We start from the raw sequence: 24,472 nt of genomic DNA, 5'->3' as shown, positions 1-24,472 counted from the left end.
GGCTGAGCTCGGGCCAATTTTTTTGCACAAGTCCATTTTTCAGGCCTATATTTTTGTCCAAACTCTCTCAAATTTCGAGCGGGCCTTCGGGCAGGGCCAGGTGGCCCGGCCCATGCACACCTCTACTTACAGGGATGTAACTATTGACAAAAATAATTAAAATAGTAAAAATAATAATATTCAAATAATAACAATAAAATTAAAAAAAAACAACATATTTTTTATTCTTTTTGCAAATTCAGGTTGGGTCGGCCCAAAAAAGTCTTACCCGAGACTCAGTCTATTTTTTAAACTGCCATTATTTTTTGTCTAAACTCTCACACTTTTCGAGTGGACTTTCGAGCTGAATTAGATAGTTCAACCCATGAACAAGTCTAGATATATATAAAATAATATATAAATATGTTTCATTTATAAAAAAAAACACAAATTCTATTTTTAAAAATGGTATAGAGCACAACAAATTTAAAAGAATGGATCGTTATAAGCATTAAATTAAATAAATAACTCAACTTTAACTAGATAATTAATTAAAATAAAATTAGAGGAAATCCCATACATTTACTTAGTATGAACTCATACTTGCGATCTCAAGTTCAAAGTTCTTAAGAGGTCATTGGCAATAGAACAGTATTTTTTTTCCGAGCATTTGGCTACATGTATATATATGCATGCATATTTTGTTTTCAACTTGGTGACAATCCACGTGGTGGACACAACTTCATAAATTTGATATATATATTTTTTTCAATGAAATCTCAATTCTAACTAGAGGTGTGCATGGCCGGGCCGGGCTGGATCCAACTAAAAATTTAGGTCCGTTTGTCAGGCCTAGGCCCAGCCTGGCCCAAAAATGAGCCTAAAATTTTGTCGAAGCTCGGCCCGAATAAAAACGTTAAAACCGAGCCCAACCTGGTCCGCCCATATTAATTTTTATATTATTTTTTATATGATTTTAAAATATATATATAAACCATCAAAAATACTAAAAATATCAAAATAAATATTTCTCAATAAATTGAAAATAAATTTTAAAAAATATGTATACTTAAATAACACTAAAATAGATGCAACTTAATAAGCAAATGCCTCTAAAATAATAACAAAATTAGCAAATGTCTTTAAAATAATAAAAAAATTAACAATAAAATAAGTTTTATACAATATCCAAACAATAGCAACAAAATAGTAACAACATAATAGTAAAATAGTAGCAAAATAGGGAGAAAATAATAATAAAATAATATTAAAAAATAGAATTTTTTTGTCATTTAGTGAATTCGGGCCGGACCGGACCAGGCCCGAGCAAAAAATGCCTTACTCGAAGCTAGGCTCGTTTTTTAAATCGGCCTTATTTTTTTGTCCAAGCCCATTTTTGGGGCTTATATTTTTGTCTAAACCCTCTCACATTTCGGGCCGGGCCACATGCACACCTCTAATTCTAACTATGGTTTCATTAGATATCTTAAAACTAGAGTTTTTTTTGAGCCACTTCCTCTATTACTGTGAACCCTGATTAGATTTATTATGGGTTTGGATGAGCGATATTGTGTGTTTAGTTTATTTTTTATCTCACGTTATAATATTGTTACAATATCTAATCTTACTGTCACCGTTATTTTCACATTAACCGTAGGTGACGGAATAAAACTTTAGGTACTTACTTTGACAAAAAAGAAAAAAGTACTTAAATGAGAAAAGTTTATAGTTTAGCCGTTTAGGTATCTATTTTCATATAACCAATCTTGGACTACAAGCGGCGCCGTTTCGTGCCCGCCTGACCCACGATATAAGATAGAGCCGTGTCGAATTTTTAAAACATAGGAACACGAGAGTATCTGAAAATGGCGGTGGCGAAAGCAGCTTGCCTTAACCACATATCCAGAGAATCCTCTGACATTAGACGCCTTGCTAATTTCTACAAAGAGGTAATTTCTTTAGAAAATTTCTTTAATTCTCTTTTGTTCTAAAGGTTTTTAGCTGTTTTTTCACGTTAAAAAACGATCGAGTATTTATGTTTTTGCTTTAGATCTTTGGGTTCGAGGAGATTGAGAGCCCAGATTTCGGGGAATTCAAGGTAATATGGTTGAATCTTCCGGGATCTTTTCCCATGCATTTAATTGAAAGGAACCCACTCACGAAACTTCCCGAAGGTCCGTACAGCTCCACGGCGGCCGTTGCTGACCCTAGTAATCTTCCTAGAGGTCATCATATTTGCCTCACCGTTTCCAATTTCGATTCTTTTGTTCAGTCTCTCAAGGTACCCTTTACAATTCTTTGCTATTAGTTTTCTGGCTTTTTTATTCATTTTAACATGTTGATTTCGTGTTTGGATTGATATGTTATATATTTAGTCTTAGGTTAATTGCAGTTGGTCACCAACTACTTATTGAACTTTCACTATTGTATTGAGGGTTAAATGCAAATTGGCCCTTCAATTATACTGCATTTCTCATTTGGCTACTTTTTTTTCTGTCAAAAGTGGTAACTAAACTATTAATTTTTACATATTTTACCTGAAACACGATACTGGCCAATAAGAGTATGACACATTGCATGTTCTAGTTTGACCTAGTGTACTTTTTGGGTAAAATAAGACTAAATGATAATTTAGGGCCTACTTTTGTGTACTTAAGTGGTAAAACGAATATAGTTTGGTGCTAATATGTAATTAAGTCTTGCATTAATTAAGTCTGTTCGTCAGCTATAGACTTTCATCTTAGATCTAACTTGGAACACTGGAACATGAGTGTAATTACGGCACGGACAGCTTTAATCTTATGGCTAAGAAAAATAAATGATCCTAAAGTTAGTAGGTATTATTTGTTTTTCAACAGGTTAGATTAAAGCTATAAATATAATAAGTAGACATGTGTTTACAATTTAATCTACTTCTTTTAAGTATATTCGATAATGGCATTTAGGGTCTAACTTGACAGAAGAGCCTGATACTTTTGAGGGTTTATTTCTTAAAAGTTTTAAGGATTAATTTAAAATTTGAGCAATAATATAGAATGCTTGTTGCAATTAACCCTTTTGTCTTAAGATGAAATTGTGGGAATTTGTCAGGATAAAGGAATTCAGACTTTTCAGAGGTCCCTCCCCAATGGAAAAGTCAGGCAGATCTTCTTTTTTGATCCAGATGGTGAGTTTTTTTTTTTATCCTTCTTTTTAATAGCTTAAAAGAACACTTTTAGAGGTAAAAGTATCATGGAGGTCCCTGTACTAGGAGTTGGATTGCATTTTGCCCCTTTACTCGAAAAGCAAATTGATTTTTTCTGTTAAAAATTTTATCCATTTACATTGTTAAAAACTAGTGTGGCTAACGAAATAATCAAACAGTGACACTTGTGCCATGTGTACCTCATATTCTGACATACACAAACTAGTTTTTAATTGTAGAAATGGATGGAATTTTTAACAGGAGAATCAACTTGCTCTTTGATCTAATGTATAATGACTAATTTGCCCATTTTTTGAATAGAGGGGGGCAAAATGTAATCCATCTACTAGTAGAAAAGGTTCCAAGGTACTTTACCAACATTAAGAATTTCATATGTTATTCATTTTCTCATGGGGTGTTTTTGATTTTATATTTTGCAAATTATAAACCTTTGAGGTTCATATATGAGAATTAATTTGCAGGTAATGGATTGGAGGTTGCCAGTAGGGAAGCTCCATGATTAGGATGGATGAACATGGAAATTTGTATGTAAAAAAACAAATGGATGATTTAGCTAAATAATAAAAAGGGTACCGAATTTCTCTATCATTCTGTTGTAAGTGTAATGTAATATTTGCATGAGATTGTCTTCCTCCTAATAAGCATCAGTTGGCATTTCCATGATAATAATTTAGATTTGCAGTTAAATACTTATATCTAACATATATTTCAATATCGTAAAGTTGATCCTGCACAATTGTATCAAAAGTGTTTTCTGTTTTTGGGTGAAGTTGAGAATATCTGTACCGGATGTATATAATTATACCTTTGCCTTACACCCATTGCTAGATTATTTATAGAAATCTAGCCACATACAACTTCGTGTATGTTGAAATTTGGTTCCATGGCTTCGTTAGGAGACATGCTTTGCTTAAACATCATGTCATACCAGGGTTAATGCATTTTTTATTAAATTCAAGTCTGGTTGATGACTCATCCAATCCTTTCAGGTCGATTTTGACAATGTTCTAGTTTGGTATATTCATCACTTCAATATGATACCAATAGAGTAAGTAGGGAATTTAATTATTAAGATCCATCCAATCCTTTCAGGTCGATTTTGACAATGTTCTAGTTTGGTATATTCATCACTTCAATATGATACCAATAGAGTAAGTAGGGAATTTAATTATTAAGATCTACTGGAGGCCAGCCATATAGTGTACAAATTTGACACAAAACTCTTTCAATCTTAACAACTTTTCGCACTTGTCCCAATTTATTTTATAAATTGTAAAAACATAAAAATAATTATAAAATTAAAGGAGATGTATTTTAATAAATATTGGGATGATACCAAGAAAAATTTAGCTAAATTTGATTCTTTAAAATTTTCTTACAATTTACACATTTCTTGTAGGAACATATCATTAGCAAGCAATCTAATGGATTCAAGATAGGTTATTCAAGTAATCTAATGGATTCAAGATATGTTATTAGTTGTGGATTTGAAACCATAACATAGGGATAGTAAAAAACTTAGAACTTAACCTATCCCAACTAGACCTAATTTGTTTGGGTCAGATTTTTTTGAAAATCAGATTCGAGATATATATATTAAGTTCTTACTTCAAAACAAAAAATAAAATAATTAAATTTAGATCAAAGTTGAGTCTCTTATTAAATTTCGAGTTTTTAAAGGGTTAAGGTTAAAACGGATTAGTCAAGCTTTGAATAGGGTAGTGTAGATAAAATCTAATTACTTCATTTCGTTGTCATTTCTACTTTAATGTAAAATAAATTTTTTAAAATTTGATTAAGAAAAATTATCAAATCTCGAGACTAATGAAGGTAAAATAATTCAAAAATTAAGTGAAAAAAGTCGATATTAATATTTTAAACTCTTCCATAATTTTTTACACATCAGCATAAGTAAATATTCCTTGTAGATATATAAAAATATAATACGATATAATGCATAATTTGACCGTAGATGAATTGGCATCTCAATTCAAAACCCTCGAAAGCCTTTTTGTCGAACGCGGGGGTTCAGTGTCACTGTTTCAGTTCCGCAGCGCGCACACACACTAACTGAGCTGAAATGGGGAAGAAGAAGGATAAGAAGAGATTGGAAAGGGAAGCCGAAACCAACAGCCCAGCAGAAACCCAAACGGACCTCACTCTTCTCAACGCCGCCGGGGATTCTCACCGTAAAAAGAAGCCAAAAACCAAACCGGAGAAAGAAACCAACGGTGAAACCAAAAAATCCGACGATACCCCCACTGTCACCGTAGCTATCGCTGGTTCCATCGTCGACAACGCTCAGTCTCTCGAGCTCGCCACTCGAGTAATGGAAAATCCCTCTGTTTCTCTTCACTTTTTCTGCCCTCTGTTACAAATTTTCATTTAATTTCTCCTTTTTTTTCAGTTAGCGAGTCAAATTGCTCGTGCTGCAACTATTTTTCGGATCGATGAGGTGTTTTTTTACCTAATTTCTTATTTGTTTAATGGTCTAATTATTGTTTTAGGCCATCTATTATGCTGAAATTTGTGATTAATTTCTTCAGTTTAATTTGGCATGATGTTGTTAATTGGTGCTAACCGATTACATTATTAGTTGTTTCCGTTAAACTGATGATGTTGGTTTTTTTTTTAAAAACATGTTCGGCCTGCGAATTTATTATTAGTTGAACATGGTTAATTGAATGTCATCACTTTAATGACAACAACTATTATATTATGCCAGATTAAAGCAGAGATATTAAATATTTTAGCATAATAGAGGGACTAATATCATAAGTAGCCCTTATTTAATCTTACATTGTAAGTTGTTAGTTAATTATACCAAGTAATCAGTGGTTTGTATAAGCAGGTGGTGGTGTTTGATAATAAGAGTAGCTCGAGGAATAATGGTGCTTTTTCGAACCAAAATAATTTGAATGAAAATGATAGAGGGGCAGCTTTCCTTGTTAGGATCTTGCAGTATCTCGAGACGCCGCAATATCTTAGAAAAGCTCTTTTCGCTAAGCACAATTCCCTTAGATATGTGGTGAATATCAATTTCTTTTTAACAAGTTCACACAGTTTTAATGAAATTATTTTTCTGTTGTTTTTTCTTTAATGGAAGTGAATTTGAAGCTGATTTTTACATTTCTTTGCCTATTGTAGGGAATGTTGCCTCCACTTGATGCTCCCCATCATCTGCGTAAGCATGAGTGGGCTCCCTACCGGGAAGGTAAAGTTTGGCTGCTGCCTTTTGATCACTCGTTCATTTGGATAAATTTAGAGGACAATATCACATACACTTAGCTCTTCTAGGATTTGTGATTGTTATAGGTTTCTTACTAGGTCTATAATTGTAGGAAGGATAGATGCAGACAGATAAATTGATATGCTTTTTAAATGTAAGGAGCTCGGATGTAATTTGTATTGGGAATTGATTGGAAACTGAGGTTACAGGCTTTTATAAAATGATAAGGTTGGGATAGGTTCCTGATTGTTAGAAACTTGGGATCTGTTTCCTACTAGAAGATATGCTTGATCAATGGTGAGCCTGAACTGAACCTTTGGCTGACTTCATTTGTTGTGGTAACTTTATAGGTGTCACACTTGAGGAAAAACCCACAAGCTCCATGGGAACAGTGGTCGATGTAGGTTTAGATAAGGTATGTCTGTTCTTGTCCGAGTGTGACTCATTTTAACTTGCTGCCTGCATAATTTCTTTTCTTTTTAATCAAGCGGCAAATTTTAACCTTAATGGATGCATCGACTGTGGTGGTGGTTTTGGGGGGGGGGGGAAGAATCTCTACTCAAATAGTAATAAAAGAAGCAAGTGGTTGACTCTCTGTGTTGACAACTTAAGGTCTAGGGCTCCAGCCCTGGCAATGATAGCTATCAATTTATTTGACCACAAATTGGTCCTTAATGGTTAAATTATTCTGGGAATCTTCTTGTTTGCCCCTTGAAGTTGTTAATAGCTTATGGTTATTGTCTTTTTTCTTTCTTTTGTACTTTTGGCTCAAAGTTCCTTAAGCTGTATGCTTCTTTAGCTTCTTTTTGAGCATAGAAGTTATAAATGGAAAGAAATTAAATCTGTTGATGAACATTTAATTCTTAGTTGCTAATTTCATGCTGTTCAATTATTGGCATTGCCATAAATTTTTTACAGTATCAAGCACTAAAAAAATTTTCATATAAAGCTGGCGATGGGAAGGATCATATTTGCTCTGAATTATTTTCTTGTACAAAGTTTGTAGTTTTCTAATTTGCATTCAGAAAGCTCAAACATGACTTAAAACTTATATATATATTCTCTTATTCAGATTAAACTTGTATACTAAGGAGTGTGATACTAATATATTACTTATGAACTGGTTTCGGCTATTTCTTGGTTCTTTATGCAGAATGTTGTGGTTGATCAAGCACTTGAGCCTGGAAAAAGAGTTACCGTTGCAATGGGAACTAACCAAAACTTGGATTATGGTAATAAAATTGTTCTTTTACTATTTCATGTTTCATGTTTCATTGTCATGTAATTGTTTTTCTGAATTTAGCTGATTGCATTGAGTGTGAAAATTTAAACCTAACTACATATATAAGTTTTAAGTTGATTTATTTTGCATTTAGTGGATGTTTAATAATGAAATAATGATTTCTTCCTTGATAGACAGTTTCTATGGTCCTATTCTGGAAAAAAATCATTTTGAACTTAAGATGTACGACATTTATAAAATTTGTCTACAATCATATGTACAAGCACTGATACATATGAAAATATGTTTTAAGCTTATAAAGTTGTTTTTCTAGATTTACCTCGCCAGGTTGTCTCCTCTTCCAAGCCTAGGGAAGACACAGGTACATATTGGGGGTATAAAGTGCGGTATGCTTCCAATATCAGTTCAGTATTCTCCGATTGCCCATACAAGGTATTCATACTTCGATAATATAGTTTGAAGTCACCGCTTATTCCTCTCTAATTGCCAAGCACTAACAGCAGGATAGCTTCTATAATATTGTTGCAGGGTGGATATGATCACTTGATTGGTACATCAGAGCATGGGATAGTTGTTAATTCATCACAGCTTAATTTACCTGCTTTTAGGTAACTTTTGTTCATATCAGGTCCTTTAAGTGGGACTTACTATTGGTTTATTACTTGATTATAGAAAACCTATTACATTGCAAGATCTGAGCCCTACTAAGGCACCGGGCATTGAATGTTGGTATTAATTATATGATGATTAAAAAATACTAATTATTTGCTAAGCTTACTCAATATGCATCAGCACCATCACCCTATTTTTGCAGTATGCCCTGTATACTATGCGCAGGGCATGTGCATTAATCCACTAGATTGCTCGATTGGATTGTTTTGAGCATCTTGTGTCTTGTGTAGGCAAAATTTTTAATAGAAATATAAGGATCAGATGATAGCTGCAAATGAATATATGTAGCTTACACCAGGAAATTACGTTCTCTACTTGAAATCCTTGTTTGAATCAATCTATGTTTAGAATCATTCCGATGATCTGCCTCAGTGTTGCATCTAATTGTAATTATTGGTTGGCTCACCCTGCCACATAGGTATAAAAAAATGTTAGATAACATATAACAGCAGGGGTGTTTTAGTTATAATATGCTTGAAATGAACATATTTTCTTCCTAGTTGGCTTTCTAGCGCTATAGTGGTTGCTTCCCCAACTTGGCCAACCTAATAACCAACCATTTAGAGAAGGCAAATTACCCTTTCGGTGATTAGTTTTCCAAATAACCAGCAACCAGTAACATCGAAAGGCCGTAAATTTTTCTTAGCTCTTTGTACTGCTTTTGTGTTGTAATATCCACAAAATCTACTTCTTTCTTTGAACTTTATTCATACAAAATCTTCATGAGTATGCTGTCATGTGGAAATATAATGGTTTCATGCCATGATACATCTTGACTTGATTGTATTAAAATTTTGCAGGCATTTATTAATTGCTTTTGGTGGACTTTTGGGGTTGGAAAAGAGTGTAGAAGAAGATAATAAGTTAAAGGTATGATTGGAGGACGGTTAATCTCGGTTTTTTCTATTCGATGTTGGTACCTTTTTAAGTTTCTTCAGATACAAGGAACTATCCTTTGATAAACATTAACATTTGCTTTTGTAGTTTATATATTTAGATTACCAACTGTGACATTTAGAACTTTTTGGTTCACAATGAGCTGAATTTTGCAGTACATAGTTTTTCCTTGATATGGTGTTCTATATTTGCAGGGAAAAAATGTGCGCGATATATTTAACATGTATTTGAACACGTGTCCGCATCAAGGAAGTCGAACAATTCGGACTGAGGTACCTTCTGTCAAATTTTTCGTGTATTTTTTAATTTATGCTGTGATAGTCAATGTTTGTGTTTTATATCTTCTGAAAACAGGAAGCACTCTTAATATCACTCCAATATTTCCAAGAACCGATAACTCGAGTAATGCAAGGACCTGTGAGCTGAAGATTATCTTGGGACTTTCAAAGACATCGAAACATTGAATTGTTTCTTCTCTGAGGCGGGCATGGCATTCTTCGGATTTTGAAGGCTAATAGTCTCAAGCATGCTCAAGCTCATGTTCTGAAATTCTTGGCTGCAAAAATGTCTGCCTATTTTTGTAAACCTGTAACTGTGTATGTGTTCTTTTAAGAACTTTTTACTTTATTTATTTCAAAATTTTGTTTAAAATTTAGGGGCAAAATATAATCATATTTTTTTTTAAATCGAATTAGCCAATACATCATTTAAATGGTACGAGTTTTAGGTCTCATGTATAAACATCTCAATTTAATAACTTAAATAAAAACTATCTATCAGATCAATAATTATTTTGTAATTTAAAAAATATGTATGCAATCGGTCAAATTGATAATTAAAACATATCTAAATCTAAATTAGAATAAACTTGAAGAAAACTTGCATGTAATAAAATTTAAACCAAAATAAAATTTATATGTTTTTTAGGAACAAATTCTTTTGTTGGCATTATAGATCAATTTATTATATTAGCTATGTTAATTGTATTTTTTTAGTGAATTATAAGAAGAGGGCAAAGTCGTAACAAAAATGTGATTAACGTGACTCGAATTTAGGCCACACTTGAAGCGGTGAACATCTTGATCATTAAGTCAACACACGAGATTCTATGTTAATTGTATTTTAAGAACGAAGTATATGACAATTCATTTGTATTATAATTTTTGCCATTGACCTAAAAAAAGGTTTTGGAGCCTTGTTGAAGCTACTCAATTTCAATTAAAAAACTATTACCACTACTAATAATACTTTTATTTAAGATTCTGATTGAGTTGATGATACGAGATTAACTCAGAAAATTATTAAAATACTTTTTTATATAAAGCAAGTTATATTATTATAAGAGTATTTTGATCCTTTTATATTTTTATACAAAATTAATAAAAATTCAATCATAATACGATTTGATTTTTATATAAAATTTTAATAAATATATTTATTAACATATAATTTTTTTCACCACATGGATGTGCCACAATGTTTGATAGATAATCAATCCAAAGACAAACAGAGGGCCAGGGGTAAACAATGGCCTTGCCCCCTCTCCTGAAAATGAATTTTTTTTATTAATTCCTTTAATTTTAGAAAGTTATAAATTAATATTTTTATTATTATTTATCCTAAAATAATTTTTTAATTTCACCCAGTATCAACCATAGGTTCCAATCCTCTATACCTAGGCCACATCATTATTTATTTTAAATATAATCATACGATTAGCACAATTAATGCACATATACATATATATATATTTATAACTTCAAAATATGTTTAATATCTTATATCATCTCTTTTTTAAGCTTGTGACAAAAGCAAAGGGCAACAACTTATTAAAAGGGGGGCAACAAATTAAGCTTTATTTGGTATATTTTAATCAAAATGTAAATTTAATTTTTGTGCTAAAAGGTTGAATTTATTTTAACTTAAATTTTCAACTAAAATTATGGTTTAAATAAAAATTATCTTTACTTATAAATTATTCATTCAACTTGAGACGTCACTAAAATCTTGGTTGTGTTAATAAAATTAAAATTCTAAAAATTTGAACGCTTAAATTCGAGTCACACTATATGAAAAATTACATGAGAATTAATTAATTAAGTTATTTAATAATAAATAAAAAAACCCATGTCTCACGTGGAGATCCTATTAGCGGAATTTCTTTATATTCTCTTGTCCTAATGGCAAGGGTAATATGTTGTGAGGCATAACAGTTTTGGGTTCAATCTCAAGCAACCTCATCCATTATCCCTAATTATCAATATATATGTATATATATATGTAAGACAACATCTCCCTCAATATATGTGTATATATATGTGTGCGCGAGTGTGTGTGTTTTGATACAAGCTACCAATGGAAAGGAAACGTGTTGATATGAGCTATCAATGGGAGGAAACAGTGGTGGAAGTGTAGGTTCACCTAGGTGAGGCGGGGAGTCGATATGGGTTGACCAAGTATAAGTTCTATTACAGGTCAGTTGTCATCATGGTGTGTATTATGTGGTCCTTGCCAACATCAAAGGTTATTTTGTTTCAACATTTGTGTTTTTAAAATTGTATGATACAATTAAAGCTTAGATGGTTTCAGCGAGGGATGCATCACATAAGGTGAGTTGTGAATCATCTGTAGATTAATTCGCTGAGGGTCATGCAATCTAACACGTATCTGATTCTACTAGTGTATAACAGTATATATGTATATATACAAAATATAGCATCTAGATTCGGAACAAAATTTAAATATAAATTGCGTAGTTAGAAATTAGTTTTATACTTTATAGCAATCAATGGGGAATTAAACTACAAAACAGAATATATAATCAATTTATTTTGCATGAGATTAAATAAATAAACTATGGCTTGGGTCGATATATTAGGAGTAATTATATAAACTTCCCTTTAAATAATAAATATTCTGAGTCGTACCACTAAACAAAATTAATTAGATAATTTAACATGAGAAACACAAAAAAATAACATATAGCTTAAGAGGAAAATTTATTAAAGTTTTGTTGAGTTCAATGGGAAGAAATATAATATCTTTTAAATAAAATTTTCGATTTGAGTTTTTTAAATTGAGAAAACATCCCTGATAAATTTTACCCTATTTAAAAATTTAAAGAAATAGATATATATTACTTTCAATTATTTACTTTTATATCCAAATGAGTTTATGCTAATTGCTAACACAATTTTGACAATTTGTCTATAGATTTTGCGGACAAAATTCAGATACTAATTCCGTATTATATATTGGCATTCGTGGAGAATCCTGTGTTAGAATAGTATCGTTTTGAACATTCTAAATTATAATTTTTATAATTTTATAATACCAAATTTATTATATATTTTTTATATATCACATTAATAAATAATTTAAAAATTATAAAAAATGTTAAAAAAATATATTTAAATTGTCATGTGAACTACTATATTAAAAAAAATTTAATAGTTTAACCAATATTTTTGTTAAAAAACATTTCTGACTCTTTTTAAAAAATTGATCAAATTTTAATATTGTTAAAAAGTTCTGAGTCAAATTAAGCTAAAATAAAAATAACACAATTAAATTTACAAAAGATGTAAAATTTAACATTTTTGCTTGTTTTTTCATCAACTGTCAGCCTGATTTAAATTGAATTGGACTTGGATCAATCAAAAACTTTAATCTAGAATTATACCAATATAAATACTGAGATCGGGGCTTCGAAATCTCAAGGCTTGAACGTAGCCTTTTATAGCTTTTGGAGAAGCTTTTGTGAAATCTAAAGTGAATATCTTGAAAAGGACGAAGGAGGGAAGCAAGCCAGTGCTATCAATTGGCTGTTCACTGCCAACATCCACTTTGAACGGCGCCAAATTCGACGGAAGAGATGGTGGCGTCGTCATTGTAAAAGAAAGGAAAAAGGCAATTTTTTGTTCTCTAAAAAGTATTATAGAAATTTCGGTTATAACATTTATTAATGTTTTGATTAAAAGGTTTTACCTCAAAAAAGTAAAAAGGGAAATTTTCTAATAAGTCACTTGCCAATTCAAAATTGTGTGGTCCACATCACCAAGTGTCACTTCATTACAGGTCCACATGTCAAAACACGTCTTTGATGAAGTACCAAAGTGAGAAAAACAAAAATTTAAGTACCAAATTGGATAAATTGAAAGTACAAGTACCACATTGAAAAAATTGACAAAGTACCAGGAGTAATTTCTGCCATTATCCCTAAAAACTATAACAAAAGAACCCTTTAGATACCTAAATGTAACACAAAAAAAAAAAACTTAAATAAGAAAACAAGTAAACTTCAAAAAGTCAAATAATGAATTAAGCCAAATTATATTTATGTCTATTAAGAAATTGGTTAAATTTAAAGGTTAATATTTAGTACACGCCAATAAACCTTTGAACTCTACAAGTAAAATTAAAAAAATTAATGTTTCATTTCTTTTATACATTTATCCTATATGACACTTGTCGTCAGCTCATCCCGCCTTGTGGAGTTAAATATATAAAAAATATAAATTTTAAAAGTTTTAAAAAATAAATATATAAAATAAATGTAACATGTTAACTTTTTAACTCGGAGTTAAAAATCTAGACTCTAACCCTTTTTAGAAAAGTGTATTTCAGTTTTTTTGTGAACTAGGAAAAATAAATATTGGGTGGATTTATCTCATTGGGATCCAACCCTAAAATTGGTGCCCAAAAAGTATTAAACCAAAAAAGTAGAAGAAAACAACTAGCCCATCATTAGCACATAAAAATGCAAAAATACATCAATTTTCTTTCATTTGATAACATTTTAATAAATATGATGATACAAAATTTCAGACCGTGAGACTCATGGGTAAATTTAGGTAGAAAAAGAAAGAATATGATATGAGGGACACAAATGGTAGAACCAAAAAAGAATAGAAGAATGAAGCAGGTTAATGATCTTTTACCTTTGATTTTGAACCAAAAGACCATTCAGAAGTGGCCGTTCTGCATCTGCACCATTCTCTTCCAACAATCTTGTCTTATGTCGCTGATCTCTGCCACAACCACATACATATATAAATACACATACATACACACTTATATAGATAGATAAATTCAAGACAAATCCTTTTCCAACTTAGAATCCCTCCATATGGGTCACTGAGTGTCATGATGGCAGAAATTAAATCACTAAACAGAAGTAAAGCTGCATAGAGACCTTACACTAGTTGATTGGAGCTCCATTGTAGCTGAATCCTCAGATTCCTGCAATGGGGTAAGATTAATGTTCAATTATTGCAGTCCCAAGTAATCTTATCAAAAAATTGATGCAGCTCGAAATACCTCCTCAATCAGCAGATCCTTTCTAGTGATTACACCAATCACTCGAGATGCACGAGGAACAACAAATATGTGTCTCAATCCTAGTTGGCGGAAAAGATTGTAGACCTATACCGTCACAAACATTGAACACTTTATAAGATACAAGTTGTGTTTACTATAGCAAACAAACACAATAATCCGAGTTAAAATTGAAAAACTCACCTTGGTTAAAGACATATCTTCGGGTACTACATACGGTGAAGGATTCAAAAATGGTGCAAGATCTATGTACATTTCTAAATCCTCTGAACTAAGATAAATATCATCTATTGATATTCCTTTACTCGAAACAGGTTTAGCAAATTCACTGAAATTATGCCTGTAAATAATGGGATCCATTTAGTCTTAAGCTTAACTGAACAACAAGCCAGAAGGACAGTAAAAAATCTCAAATCCAGCAAATTCTGACTCACCTAATTGCTCCGGATCCGCTTCTGGAATGAGAAGGTAAAGGACTATGCTGGAAATCAATCTTGGATTGAAGAAGTACCAGTAGGTGACTGCATTACAAAACAATGAAGCAGTTAGTTCTTTTGAGTATCCGTCAGCTCTATGAAATGTAGAACGAAACATCAAAAAGTGAAAATAAATTATTTTGTTGTACCTTCGAAGCATAAGTCCAATAACAAGAGGTTCTCCATCTCTCGTGTGATCAACCACCTAGGTAGGGTGAAATTAGACAAATTTCAAAAATTGCTGATTTTGATTTAGAGAAACAAGCATATGAAAGTTAAGCTTACAGGAAAGCCATTATGTTTATTGCTCCGCAAAATGGAAACAGCATCTGCAACCTTTACAACCCGAGGAAGCGAAAGAACCTATAGAAATACAAACTGCTTAGGGATCAAATCATAGGAGCCACATCAAAGTTGTACTTTGCTTTAAGAACATAGTTGTTCATATAACACTTGGATCATATTGATATGGACACTTTAATTGCAATAGGAGTTTTTAGTTTTATTTATTTATTATATATCAGGTTTTACTAAGAGTTTTAGTTTTACTTATTTTATCTACTATATTAGATTTTTATTTCCTTCATAAACTCTAAGTTAGGAATTCTATTTTATATCAATTAGGACTATTTCCTTTGTCATTAACAGTCTATAAAAGGCTGTCAATATGAAATAAAGAGGTAAGCAATTACTCTATCAAAAGAAACGTTATTTTGAGAGGGGGTTCAGTCAAGGACGAATCTGCCTTTTGAGTAACCATAGGTCGAAGCAAGAATTCTTTCTCATCTAGACCTGTGACTAGATCCTACGCCAAGGCGCATAACAATTTGGTATCGTAGCCAGCTGTCATGGGTGACGAAAAAACTTTGACAACCAAGTTGGAGGCATTCATGGAACAAATGGCTACAAGGCAACAAGCGTTAGAGGAGCAGGTGGCGATGTTATCTCTTTCGGTCCAAAAGACAACGAAAGGGGATTCAGAAAAAAATAATGAAGAACAAGGCAGCAATGGAGGCAAGAAAAGAAATTCAGATTCACAACACGGTGAGGGCATGGTGCCACGATACTCTAAGATGGAATTTCCCACTTATGATGGGGTTAGAGATCTTTTAGGATGTTTAAAAAGATGCGAAAATTTTTTTGGCAATCAACGGACCAACGAAGAAGACAAAGTCGGCCTAGCTTCATTCCATCTTTTAGGAGAGACACAATTATGGTTTGATCAAATCGAAGAAGAGGAGGCAAATTTGGATTGGGAACGCTTCAGAGTGTGTTGTCATATCAGGTTTGGGCCACCTATGAGTAATAACCCCTTGGGGGAACTTGCAAACTTGAGACAAACTGAGACGGTAGAAGAATATCAACGCCAATTTCAATCACTACTCGCTAGGACTACTGATCTTAAACCTCGACAACAAGTAAACCTTTTTACTGCTGGATTGGTAGAGGAACTTAGAATTGATATTGAGATGCAACAACCGGGAAACCTTGGAGTTGCAATGAATATGGCTCGAGCTTTGGAACATAAACAAAAAGTCTCTTCCAAGATGTTATCTCAAACCAATCTAAACTGGTCAACTTCCCAAAATACCGACAGCAATTCAATCATTCCAACAACTCAGAACATTGCAAAGGGAGGGGGACAAACAATAGAACCAACAGGGAACAACGGCAAAATAGGTTCTTTTGCACCATTTATTAAGAGATTGACACGAATAGAAATGGCGGAAAGAAGGGCTAAAGGGCTGTGTTATAATTGTGACGAGTCTTATTCCATGGGACACAAATGTAAAAGGTTATTTTGGATAGAAGTACCAGGTGTTGAAGGCAAGCAAGATGATGATGAGATAGATGATTTTGGATAAGTTCTGAAGTTTATTTTGAATTTGAGCTTGAGGACAAGCTCAATTCCAAGAAGGGGAGTAATGATATGGACACTTTAATTGCAATAGGAGTTTTTAGTTTTATTTATTTATTATATATCAGGTTTTACTAAGAGTTTTAGTTTTACTTATTTTATCTATTATATTAGGTTTTTATTTCCTTCATAAACTCTAAGTTAGGAATTTTATTTTATGTCAATTAGGACTATTTCCTTTGTCATTAACAGTCTATAAAAGGCTGTCAATATGAAATAAAGAGGTAAGCAATTATTCTATCAAAAGAAACGTTATTTTGAGAGGGGGTTCAGTCAAGGACGAATCTGCCTTTTGAGTAACCATAGGTCGAAGCAAGAATTCTTTCTCGTCTAGACCTGTGACTAGATCCTACGCCAAGGCGCATAACACATATCTACATTTGAGATGATTTTGGTGCCAAACACCACAAAAGAGTTCATCTTCGCCAGTGAAAGAATTTAAAAGAGTCGATCAACTAACCTTCTGGTTCCCACAGGCTTCCCTGGCAGTCATTTTCCGCATCACATACTTGGGTCTTGATTCCAGCAACGGAATGCCCCTCAATCGTGCTTGTTCATCATATAAACCTTCATTGAAAACATCACCAACAGCCTGGAAGGGAAAAAGAGAGAGGACTTATCAAATCATGTTAAGCGAGAATCAGACAAAGTAAACATTATTCAAATAAATACCTTAGATATGAGAAGAACAAGCATAATAAGAGGTAAAAGTTTCAAGTTATTTGTGATTTCGACCATTATGACACACAGAGATACTGTCATACGCATAGAACCCCCAAGAAATGAAGCAGCTCCTAAAAGCGCATATCTGCAAGTCCACCAAATTACAGAGCACTTTAGCATTGAAATTCCGAGATATTTAACAAGAAAGGTGAGACTCTTAGGACTCATTAACAAAAGGTAGAAAGGCAATTACAAAACACCATATAATCAAGAGTGTTTATTTTGGAACTAAATTGACTAATTACAGTCTTTTGACTTCTGCTTTGTTTCTTCAGCTGTTTATGACTAATGTAATTAATTATTTTCATAGTGCTCATGGATCATTATTGCTTACTTTGGAGGAGACACTTGGACCCAACTTCGAATTTTCAAAATTTCAAACTCCAGACAAGTAAACCAAACAATTTACTTACGTTCCCTCGTCAATGTTGAGCTTCTTGTAATGGTTAACAGTGAAAATACCAACAAGACGGCCGTACGTTGATCCTATCATTATTCCAGGAACAAATTGACCAGCTGGAACAGCAGTACCAAATGTTACTACTGCTAAGGTGTAAAACATAACCTGAAATAAATCATTTGGAAAAAAAAAGACCACAAATGATTTCAGTGTCAGAAAAATATTGGCCAATGAGTTCAGCTGTATACTTGTAAGGAAGAGGGTAATAACATAAATTATCAGTATGCTTGTAAGGAAGTCAACAAGTTTACAGAGCACTACCAAAAATGTCAACAAGCTTTTAGCACTGAACTCATGAATTGTTTTTGCACTAAACAAATTCCTGATGGCATCATCCTGTGAAAAACGTAAAACCTGTTAAAATAGAAACTACAATGCAACTAGATTTCAATGGAAAGGACGAATCTTAAAAGATTAGAGACCTGAGTATTGAAGAAAATAGTTGCAAGATCATTGTATTCCTTGTCCTTACCGCAGTAGAACTGCAGATCAAATTAAATCATATTGAGGAAAAATAAATGCTATGTAAATCAGCAATCAAACCTTCAAGAAAAGAAAATTTTAAAGAACAAAAGGTTTTCTTCACATGAAAATGATAGCTCTTGAGATAAATGCTTCCAGAAGACAAAAATAAGAACAAAGAAGCGCAGCCCTAAGTTAGAAAATAGAAAGTTGAGCTAATCTTCAACAAAAACCTGACAAAAAAGTTGCTTAAGGTTCAAAAGTAACAAGAAAGGAAATTTAAGGCATCGCTGAGTGCAGTTCCTGTACTCCAGCATTCAGTAAACAGAGTCAGGTTTGAATTATTCTCTTAGTAGTAAATTTTATCTGATAAATTAGCAATGAAAAACCAGAATAATTATAGCCATATAGATTTAAACTAGTCAAAAAAAGCATTTATCAAAGGGAAGCTGCATTGTGACTCGAAAAGGTAAGAAAAAATATTGCACACCATTCACATCAAGCTAATATAAACAGTATGTAACTTATATGAGCATATCTTACATTCACATAATTCCCATCCGCTCCAGGAGCCCTTGGACATTCAATTTCAGAGCCAGGATCTGAGTCAGGGCATGGACTGCAGTTTCTTAGTAGCGGTAGTCCAAAAGATATAACTGACGTTAAAACGGAGATAAGGCAAGCTTCATATATCTGCAATGTTTTTTTTTTTGGACAACCAGTGGGGGGAAACGGTAGTTAAAAACATTACATATGCTCATTGAGAACCCAAGCGGTTTCTACAGTTACTTGAATTCCTCACCTTAACTCGATTCCCTTTCTTGTGCAAATAATTACGACGCCAGCGAGTTACATAAATAGTAAGTTGGTTAAACAAAGCTCCTGGGTTCAATAGAAAAATAAATAAATATTAATAGAAGATATTTAACAAACTAAGAAACTAAGATCAAGATCATCAGAACAGATGTGAAATGCAATTCAAAAGCTCTACCTAGTAGACCCCCAATGATTCCAATAACTGCCATTGGCAATAATTCCTCAAAAGAATAGTCCTCTTGACCACTACAAAGGATGAAAGAAAGAGAAAAAACAAGTTTTCAAGCAGTAAGTCCAAAGCCAAGAAAAAGATTAGAGCAGTTAAAATACAAGAGCTTAAGGAAGATCCTAACTCTGATATATCCCATATAATAAAGCCACCAGCACCAAAATGTCCACAGTTTCCACTTTTACACCATCCCATAGCAACACGCACCACAACAGCCACAACCGCAGAAGTGAAAAAGACACGCCACATTAGTTGACTCCTCCACCTTCAAAAGCAAAGTTCAGAAAATATGAAGGTTAGAGTTGAATGCGGCTATATCCATAGGTACAAAACATATATCCATACAGATCTATATCTGCACTTCCACATGAATGGCAAAAAACTATAATTGTGTAACAGAAGATACAGATGGGAATACGAGAAAATTAATTACAACAATTTAGTCCATACATAAACATGCTTGTGCATATATGTAAACAGCAAGTAAGAATAGAAGTTCATTACCAAGATGTAACCTCCTCCAATGCAAATAATACACCCCCAACTGGAGCTCTAAAAGCAGCAGCAACTCCAGCTGCACAGCCACAGGTCACCTTTTCAAGACATTACATAAATTTGAAAAAAATTAGAAAATTTAGAGGTATATTGCCATCATTATTAGAAAAAAGTGATAGACCAGAATCAAATATATAAGTTCCAATTAAAGCAACCAAAACCAGCCGGAATCGCAAAATAAATAGTGAAACACATTACAAAAATATGATGATTTGGAAGTCAGGAAGTAAACTGTACCCTAGGAGGATTCACTTTTAACAGTTATACAGGAAACAAGAGAAAATCCAGAAAGGCATTCTCCTATATAGTATGTCCAGAAATATCAATCAATTAGTTGCTCTTATACTCACAAGATCACGGCGATCCCGATCGCTCTTGAAACCTTGAAGCCACCTGGAACTTAGATGGTATTTTGTGGATCCACCCTGAGTCAACACAGAACATGAAAAGAAAATTTAGCATGCATTGCAAGTTCTGAAGATATGCCAGACAACATCAAGAATATTCAAGTTTGAAGGCAGAACAACATTGATACAGTGTTAAAATACACTAATATAGCATTCCAAGACTGAAACCAACAAATGGCTGTAAGGCAAAATCAACCCTCCTCTCTTCAAGGTAAGGGCAAGGGGGAGAAAAGAGTGGGGAAGGGGGGCAAGGGGCAACAAGAAGAACAGCATGTAAGATCAGTAATAAAGTCACTTCTTAACTAAAAAATTGTGAGATTTCAGAGAAAACTAAGCTGAAATTATACCGGCATAAGCATAATTCTACAGCTAAGTCTACAACTAAGTGCTTACTTGTCCAAGTAAAGAAGCAATACAAGCACCAGTATGGACAAGAGGTCCCTCTTTGCCCAGAGCTAAACCACCTCCAACTGAACCAATACTTCCAAATATCTGTAAATTACAATGAGAAGAAGGCAAGTGTAATAGATATAGAGTGGGATATTAAAAGGTGTGGATGTGGGTTTATAAACCTTGAAACCACAATTTGAATTTATAAGATTTTTAAAATCTTTCTCAAGTGTTCCTATTAAAAGCACCTGTGAACTATGATGTAACAACTAATTCATAGCTAATCTCAGTTGCAACATGATGTGGGCAAAATAATCATACCTTTCCAATCAAAGTTCTGAAAAGAAGGATACCGGGAATATCAATTCCTGAGGGTTAAGATGAAAATTGGACTGTCAGCCTATTCAAAACTTAGGGATGGCTCATTAATGAGTATAGGAACAAAACAGATAAAGAAAAAAACATAAACTTACCATTCAAATAACCCTTGATTTCAGGAATACCAGATCCTGCTGCTGCTGGAGCAAAGTGGGTGATGATATATACAGAAGAAAAGACTAAAGCTAAGTTGATTAAGATGTACATTAAAAACCCAGCCAGATATGATTTTTGTATTATGTTAAAAGTCAATGCAAACTTCCATCCAGCAAAGTTCTCGACAGAAATATTGATAAATACAGCAGCTAACCCAGTACCTGAAAGTAATCAAGAGAAAATATGTTATCCACACTACCAAATACCAGATTGTAAAAATGATATAAGAATTAACTATCAATAATAAAAAGAATCACTTAAAGCAGTGCAACAGACAAGTTCCTAATTTAGCAGGGCAAATACTGGATCATCTAATCTTTATTAACCAAACAATTATCCAATTTAAGATTAGTATATCACCTTTCAGACTAAATCATTCTATTTCTCATAGAATCTTAAGCAACCAATATAGTTCTGGCGTTTTTATTCTTTCTAAGATTAAGCTAGCAGTACTTTAAAAAATTCAGTAAATAAATAAAACTAAAAAAACAAAAATAACTGAATTATCTTTTTTTTCCCCCTTAAAAACCAAAATAACTAAGCGGAATCGAAATCAAGAAACAAATAACTTACCGATGCCGATGAGCAAAGCGAAGAACCACTTAACGGCCACGTTATATCCAACAAAAAACTTTCCTCTTTGAGCCTAAATTAAATTAAAATAAATACATATTTTCAATAACATAAAACATAAAAATCAGCTGTACTTTTCATATTCTTTTACGAATTTTTTTAAAAAAAGTAGTACCTGTTCTTCTCGATAGGCGTAATTTTCAATAACTTCGTAATCAAGGCTCTCGACGCCGTTCCTATTGCTTGAAGTACTCAATAATCCGACTCCGTCAAGCTCACCGTCTTCTGAATGTGGAAGCCGGGACCAAGCAAGCCTCGCCATATCCATTCCATTTTCAAAATGATTCGATAACATGATCGATCGATTTCGCGAAAATCGATCGATCTCTTGAACAGATCCTTAGAAAACCCTAACCTAAGCTTCCACGAGATCAACCCACAATTACAAAGCTCTTACGTACCTTCCAAATATTTTACGGATCAAAAAACTCTTGGAAATTGAAAGGGAGATTCTGCTGCAGAAATGTAAATTACTTTATCTCTTCTCTTCTCTTCTCTTTTTATTTTTAATTTTATTTATTTATTTGAGTTCGTGAGCATGACTGTTATTCTGTTTTCCCTTTTTATTTGTTGGGTGAAAGCAACATTTCCACAAAGGTTACAATATAAGTACCTGTACTCTTTGAAATGTCAAAATTTAGACCTCATACCTTTATTTTTATGAATTTAGTCTTCTATTTTTCATATTTTAAAATTCAAATCCAAAGGGCAATTTTTTTGTTACAATGCTATTAAACCAATTAAGTTTTTTTTTATTTCAAAATGTCACACCAATAAATTTAACAATAAAAAAGTAATAATTTTAACAATTAGACCTACATTTTAAAATCTGAAAAGCAAAAGAATTAAATTCTTAAAAGTAAAAGTACAAAGACTAAATTTTAAAATTGTGAATAGTACAGGAACCTATAGCATACTTTAACCACCCACAAATTTAGTAACTTTTTCTCAAAATAACATCTTTTTTTAAATTTGGCCTTTAAGTTTTGATTAAAATGTTAGGGGTGTGATATGTTGAGGTTGTGTCATAGCAGTGTCACGTTATCGTGCGTTATTAGAATCTAAGTTTAGGAGCTAAATTGAAAAATCTATGTTCTATGACTAAAATGAAAAAATTGTCAAGTTTCGAGATTAATTTGAAAGAAAATTCAAGGTCTAAGGTGGAAATTCTTTCCAAGCTTTAGGTAATAAATGTTGTTTTATCTCTTATTTCTTTTATATAAAGGTTAAAATATGCTCTAAGTCTCGTTATTCTTCTTATTTTTGGAATTTAATCTTTTTATTTTTAATTTATGAAATTTAGTCCCTCTAGTCTTTTTTTTTGTAAATTTAAAAAGTAAGTCCAATTGTTAACACAATCAAAATTCTTCTACTAAATTCAAAATTATAACGTCATTTTTTTGTCATATGGCTACCAAAAAGGATTTTAAAAATGCTATATTAATAAATTTAATAGAAAATTTTAAAAGTGCTGAAATTGAACTTGAATTGTGAAATTTAAAAATTTAAGGGACTAAATGCTAAAAAATAAAAACAAAAGTTTAAATTTCAAATGAAGGAAGAAACAAGGACTTAGGCATATTTTAACCTTAAATAAAACACCAACTTAGTCATTTCAAGTTTCCTATTATTTTTAAGTTACAAATTCATACATTTTAGGTAAAGACGTGTGACTAGTTTCTATATTTTTAGAAAATTTAATATTTAATCTCATCCTTCAAAACTTCAAAACTAAAAGTTAAAATATGATTTTAAAGTCTATATAACTTTTATATATTTAAAATTTAATTCAACTATTTTTATTCTCAAAAATTTCGTCTATTTACTTTTTAAAAATTTTCAGATACAATTATCTATTGAGTTAACTTTTTTTATTTAAATTTAATAATATGATATTTTAAATTAGAGTATATTAAATTTGCGTGTATGTATAATAATGGGCTAAATTAATCATATATGTTTTTTTTTAAATTTGTAGAAATAAATTAATTTTAGAGAAAATGTGTAAAAATACGCTCAATTTGAGGCATTTTTTCGTACTTTTTCTCCAAAATCAATTTATTTCTCTAAATATTCAAAAATAACATATTTGCGCAATTAAAGAAAAAAAAGACATATATAACTAATTTAGCCATAATAATGATTGAATAATTATCTTATATATACCAGGAGTAAAATTTTATTATATATCATTAAATTGTATTTAAAAATTTAAAATATGTAAGGCATTATACTAAAATCTCAACCTTTTTGTGCCAATTGAATCTTAGCTTGATTAGCATGAGCATTGTTGTTGATGCAGAAAAA

The 24,472-nt window shown here is 32.2% G+C and overlaps 3 protein-coding genes across 7 annotated transcripts; 2 read left to right on the top strand and 1 right to left on the bottom strand.

Annotated features, from left to right (window-relative positions):
- Positions 1 to 1,720: 1,720 nt before the first annotated feature.
- LOC121232226 (uncharacterized) lies at positions 1,721 to 3,850 on the top strand. Of its 2 annotated transcripts, XM_041117816.1 has the most exons (5): positions 1,728 to 1,928; positions 2,030 to 2,260; positions 3,070 to 3,145; positions 3,485 to 3,529; positions 3,646 to 3,772. In XM_041117816.1, exons 1-4 carry the CDS (start codon positions 1,845 to 1,847, stop codon positions 3,499 to 3,501), a joined length of 408 nt encoding a protein of 135 aa, XP_040973750.1. In that variant the 5' UTR covers positions 1,728 to 1,844; the 3' UTR covers positions 3,502 to 3,529; positions 3,646 to 3,772. The 2 variants fall into 2 exon arrangements, with proteins under 2 accessions (XP_040973746.1, XP_040973750.1); XM_041117812.1 differs by lacking the exon at positions 3,485 to 3,529 and having other exon boundaries at positions 1,721 to 1,928; positions 3,646 to 3,850.
- Positions 3,851 to 5,112: 1,262 nt separating this feature from the next.
- On the top strand, positions 5,113 to 9,942 carry LOC121232225 (putative methyltransferase C9orf114 homolog). Of its 2 annotated transcripts, XM_041117806.1 has the most exons (11): positions 5,128 to 5,510; positions 5,592 to 5,639; positions 6,036 to 6,212; positions 6,332 to 6,398; positions 6,764 to 6,828; positions 7,567 to 7,645; positions 7,970 to 8,088; positions 8,185 to 8,264; positions 9,129 to 9,198; positions 9,420 to 9,497; positions 9,580 to 9,942. In XM_041117806.1, exons 1-11 carry the CDS (start codon positions 5,265 to 5,267, stop codon positions 9,649 to 9,651), a joined length of 1,101 nt encoding a protein of 366 aa, XP_040973740.1. In that variant the 5' UTR covers positions 5,128 to 5,264; the 3' UTR covers positions 9,652 to 9,942. The 2 variants fall into 2 exon arrangements, with proteins under 2 accessions (XP_040973743.1, XP_040973740.1); XM_041117809.1 differs by lacking the exon at positions 6,036 to 6,212 and having other exon boundaries at positions 5,113 to 5,510.
- A 3,292-nt stretch (positions 9,943 to 13,234) lies between these two features.
- LOC107933097 (chloride channel protein CLC-d) lies at positions 13,235 to 22,705 on the bottom strand. Of its 3 annotated transcripts, none has more exons than XM_041117787.1 (24): positions 22,281 to 22,705; positions 22,106 to 22,178; positions 21,472 to 21,693; positions 21,320 to 21,366; positions 21,002 to 21,100; positions 20,552 to 20,626; positions 20,151 to 20,239; positions 19,771 to 19,911; positions 19,593 to 19,663; positions 19,404 to 19,483; positions 19,145 to 19,294; positions 18,562 to 18,621; positions 18,401 to 18,475; positions 18,093 to 18,244; positions 17,629 to 17,764; positions 17,417 to 17,548; positions 15,324 to 15,401; positions 15,188 to 15,243; positions 14,997 to 15,083; positions 14,746 to 14,902; positions 14,545 to 14,649; positions 14,420 to 14,466; positions 14,166 to 14,255; positions 13,235 to 13,476 (listed from the first exon to the last, which is right to left on the bottom strand). In XM_041117787.1, the coding sequence occupies exons 1-24, from the start codon at positions 22,458 to 22,460 to the stop codon at positions 13,239 to 13,241; spliced, it is 2,640 nt and encodes an 879-aa protein (XP_040973721.1). In that variant the 5' UTR covers positions 22,461 to 22,705; the 3' UTR covers positions 13,235 to 13,238. The 3 variants fall into 3 exon arrangements, with proteins under 3 accessions (XP_040973721.1, XP_016720738.2, XP_016720739.2); XM_016865249.2 differs by having other exon boundaries at positions 13,235 to 13,450; positions 22,281 to 22,704; XM_016865250.2 differs by having other exon boundaries at positions 13,235 to 14,255; positions 14,425 to 14,466; positions 22,281 to 22,704.
- Positions 22,706 to 24,472: the final 1,767 nt, after the last annotated feature.

Source organism: Gossypium hirsutum, chromosome A01 (genome assembly GCF_007990345.1).
Source record: "Gossypium hirsutum isolate 1008001.06 chromosome A01, Gossypium_hirsutum_v2.1, whole genome shotgun sequence".
Classification (NCBI taxonomy): domain Eukaryota; kingdom Viridiplantae; phylum Streptophyta; class Magnoliopsida; order Malvales; family Malvaceae; genus Gossypium; species Gossypium hirsutum.
The sequence above is the reverse complement of the archived record's forward strand: the minus strand, read 5'-3'. Positions and strand labels throughout refer to the sequence as shown.

Excerpts from the sequence above, each read along its gene's own strand:
- LOC121232226 (XM_041117812.1), top strand. The coding sequence starts at position 1,845 with ATGGCGGTGGCGAAAGCAGCTTGCCTTAACCACATATCCAGAGAATCC. Across the intron at positions 1,929-2,029 it reads TTGCTAATTTCTACAAAGAG|ATCTTTGGGTTCGAGGAGAT; the intron begins GTAATTTCTTTA and ends TTTTTGCTTTAG. Across the intron at positions 3,146-3,645 it reads CTTCTTTTTTGATCCAGATG|GTAATGGATTGGAGGTTGCC; the intron begins GTGAGTTTTTTT and ends ATTAATTTGCAG.
- LOC121232225 (XM_041117806.1), top strand. The coding sequence starts at position 5,265 with ATGGGGAAGAAGAAGGATAAGAAGAGATTGGAAAGGGAAGCCGAAACC. Across the intron at positions 6,829-7,566 it reads TCGATGTAGGTTTAGATAAG|AATGTTGTGGTTGATCAAGC; the intron begins GTATGTCTGTTC and ends TTCTTTATGCAG. Across the intron at positions 9,199-9,419 it reads AAGAAGATAATAAGTTAAAG|GGAAAAAATGTGCGCGATAT; the intron begins GTATGATTGGAG and ends CTATATTTGCAG.
- LOC107933097 (XM_041117787.1), bottom strand. The coding sequence starts at position 22,460 with ATGTTATCGAATCATTTTGAAAATGGAATGGATATGGCGAGGCTTGCT. Across the intron at positions 14,650-14,745 it reads AAGATATGTCTTTAACCAAG|GTCTACAATCTTTTCCGCCA; the intron begins GTGAGTTTTTCA and ends GTGACGGTATAG. Across the intron at positions 14,256-14,419 it reads CTCCAATCAACTAGTGTAAG|AGATCAGCGACATAAGACAA; the intron begins GTCTCTATGCAG and ends TGGTTGTGGCAG.